The 2,500-nt window shown below is 39.8% G+C and overlaps 1 protein-coding gene across 1 annotated transcript in view; it reads right to left on the reverse strand.

Annotated features, from left to right (window-relative positions):
* The window catches only part of LOC143295102 (uncharacterized), a 27,115-nt gene that overhangs the window by 23,481 nt on the left and 1,134 nt on the right, over window positions 1-2,500 (reverse strand). The window contains exon 2 of the mRNA XM_076606665.1: window positions 740-931. Within this exon, the coding sequence (XP_076462780.1) occupies window positions 740-894 (155 nt within the window). The 5' untranslated portion in view covers window positions 895-931. The remainder of the gene's footprint in view (window positions 1-739; window positions 932-2,500) is intronic.

Consider the following 2,500-nt stretch of genomic DNA (forward strand, 5'->3'; position numbering starts at 1 on the left):
TTAAAAACAAAAACAACCACATAAAGAGTTTCAGTAGCTCAAGGAGGCGTCACTGCGTTCGGACAAATCCATATACGCTACACCACATCTGCCAAGCAGATGCCTGACCAGCAGCGTAACCCAACGCGCTTAGTCAGGCCTTGAGAACATAAAGAAAGACAAGAGAGGCAAGGCCTTCAAGACTCACTTGTGATAAATTAAGTCCCCTAGCATTAATTACAGAGTAATTTCCCTTTTTTACTATCTGCACCAAAACGTTTGCAAAATAAATAAAAATTCCATGCTCAGCAAAAGAAGTTCCTGTTTGAACAAAAAATGATAATAATGACTCCTCTTGTTGTTGTGTCAGAATAAGAGGTCAAAGTGCCAAGTTTAGAGAATACAAAAAATATAAATATAACAGTAAATGCAGTTTGCATATAATTAGGCTTCTTTTTTTAATTTTTTTGTGCCCATCCCAGAGGTGCAATATTGTTTTAAACAAGATGACTGGAAAGAACTGAATTTTTCCTATTTTTATGCCAAATTTGGTGTCAACTGACAAAGTATTTGCAGAGAAAATGTCAATGTTAAAGTTTACCACGGACACACAGACACACGGACACACACACACACACACAGACAACCGAACACCGGGTTAAAACATACTCACTTTGTTTACACAAGTGAGTCAAAAATTAAACACAATTTGTAGAGCGCAATCACTCAGAAAACATCACTATTATCTTTTATACAATACCTTGTGGTGTTGGGCCAGAACCAAGTCTGTTTCTTCAGGGATTCCTCAACACAATGTTTGTCACCGGAACCACTGGCAGAGCTGGTTCCGTCTTTTCCTCCGTCATCGTCCCCTCTATCCCTGACCTGTGTTCCATCACGGCTTTCTGAAGACATTTAAAATCTCCTCCTGGCTATTTCACGATGATTTCACCTGTGCAAGAGAAGCAATGATGTTGCCATGATAAACATAGTGAACTGGCATGTGGAGCTCTGAAAACTGAATATGGCTGCCTGGATGGTGAGGTACAATTAAAAATGGACGTAAGATAAAAAAAAAAAAGTCCATGTATGGATTACATTTCATGTGTGAACATGAGAACTGCAGCATGCAAACTGTGGAATGGAAGAAATGAATCAAAACCAAAAGAGCAGGGGCTGAGCAGGTGGTGTCACGCGTGTGCTGATTCCATAAGTTTCAGTTTCAGTTTCAGCTACTCAAGGAGGCATCATCACTGCGTTCGGACAAATCCATACATGCTACACCACATCTGCCAAGCAGATGCCTGACCAGCAGCGTAACCCAATGCGCTTAGTCAGGCCTTGAGAAAAAAAAAAAGGGTGAATAAATAATAGATAAATACATAAAAAAAGAACTACTAGTACTAAAAATAATATGTATAAGGCGCAAAAACTTGATGAAGTCAACTATAAGCGTACATAAATAAATAAATAATAATTTTATTTTTTTTAAAAAAAGGTAGTAATAATAATAATAATAACTTGATTCCATAAGAACAGGCACAAGTTAGTGATCACCACCTCAAGTGACTCAGCAGCAGCGCAGGGTCTCCTCTGGTGGGTGGCCTTCAATAACATTGAATGACACTGACAGTTCCCTGTGGACTTCTGCCGCTGAGATGGTGGCAAATGAATGAGGTGTGGCTGTGTATGGTGGGCGCAGGAAGAGGTGTGTGTGGGAGTAATGCCACTGATTGAAATGGTGCAGGTCATGGGGCAGTGAAAAAAACCACCACCAACATCCCCTCCTCACCCCCTAAAACAACAACAACAACAACAACAGTTTCAGTTTCAGTAGCTCAAGGAGGCGTCACTGCGTTCAGACAAATCCATATATGCTACACCACATCTGCCAAGCAGATGCCTGACCAGTGGCGTAGCCCAACGCACTTAGTAAGGCCTTCAGGAGAAAAAAAGAGAAAAAAAGAAAAAAAAAGGTGAATAAATAACAGATAAGCGTACATAAATAAGTAAATAAGTACATAAATAGATAAATAAATAATGATTATGAAAAAAAAAAAAAAAAACCCACAAAAAAAACACATACAAAACAACAAAAACAAGAAAACACTCTCACACACACACACACTCACACACAACAACAGCCACAGACACACACTTTATCAGTCTCTCTATCTCACTGACTCATTCACTTCACACATACACACTCACACACACACACACACAAACACAGGTGAATGTGCATTAGTGCTCTGGTCTCTACAGGTATTCACATACACATAATTTGTGTGACAAAGATGCACTGTGTGATTAAACAGGACTGACAGAAAACTACATGAGAGTGAGTCATGTTCAAGTGTCATACAGCACTGATAAATGTTTGATTTATCTATACCCCTCACACGCATGCACGCACACGTTGCAAGTGTGTGTAGGCTTTTTTATGGCTGCACATGCATGCCGGTCAATTCATGTTTTCTGCATGGGAGTGTGTGTGTGTGTGTGTGTGTGTGTGTGTGTG

Source organism: Babylonia areolata, chromosome 20 (assembly GCF_041734735.1).
Source record: "Babylonia areolata isolate BAREFJ2019XMU chromosome 20, ASM4173473v1, whole genome shotgun sequence".
NCBI lineage: Eukaryota > Metazoa > Mollusca > Gastropoda > Neogastropoda > Buccinidae > Babylonia > Babylonia areolata.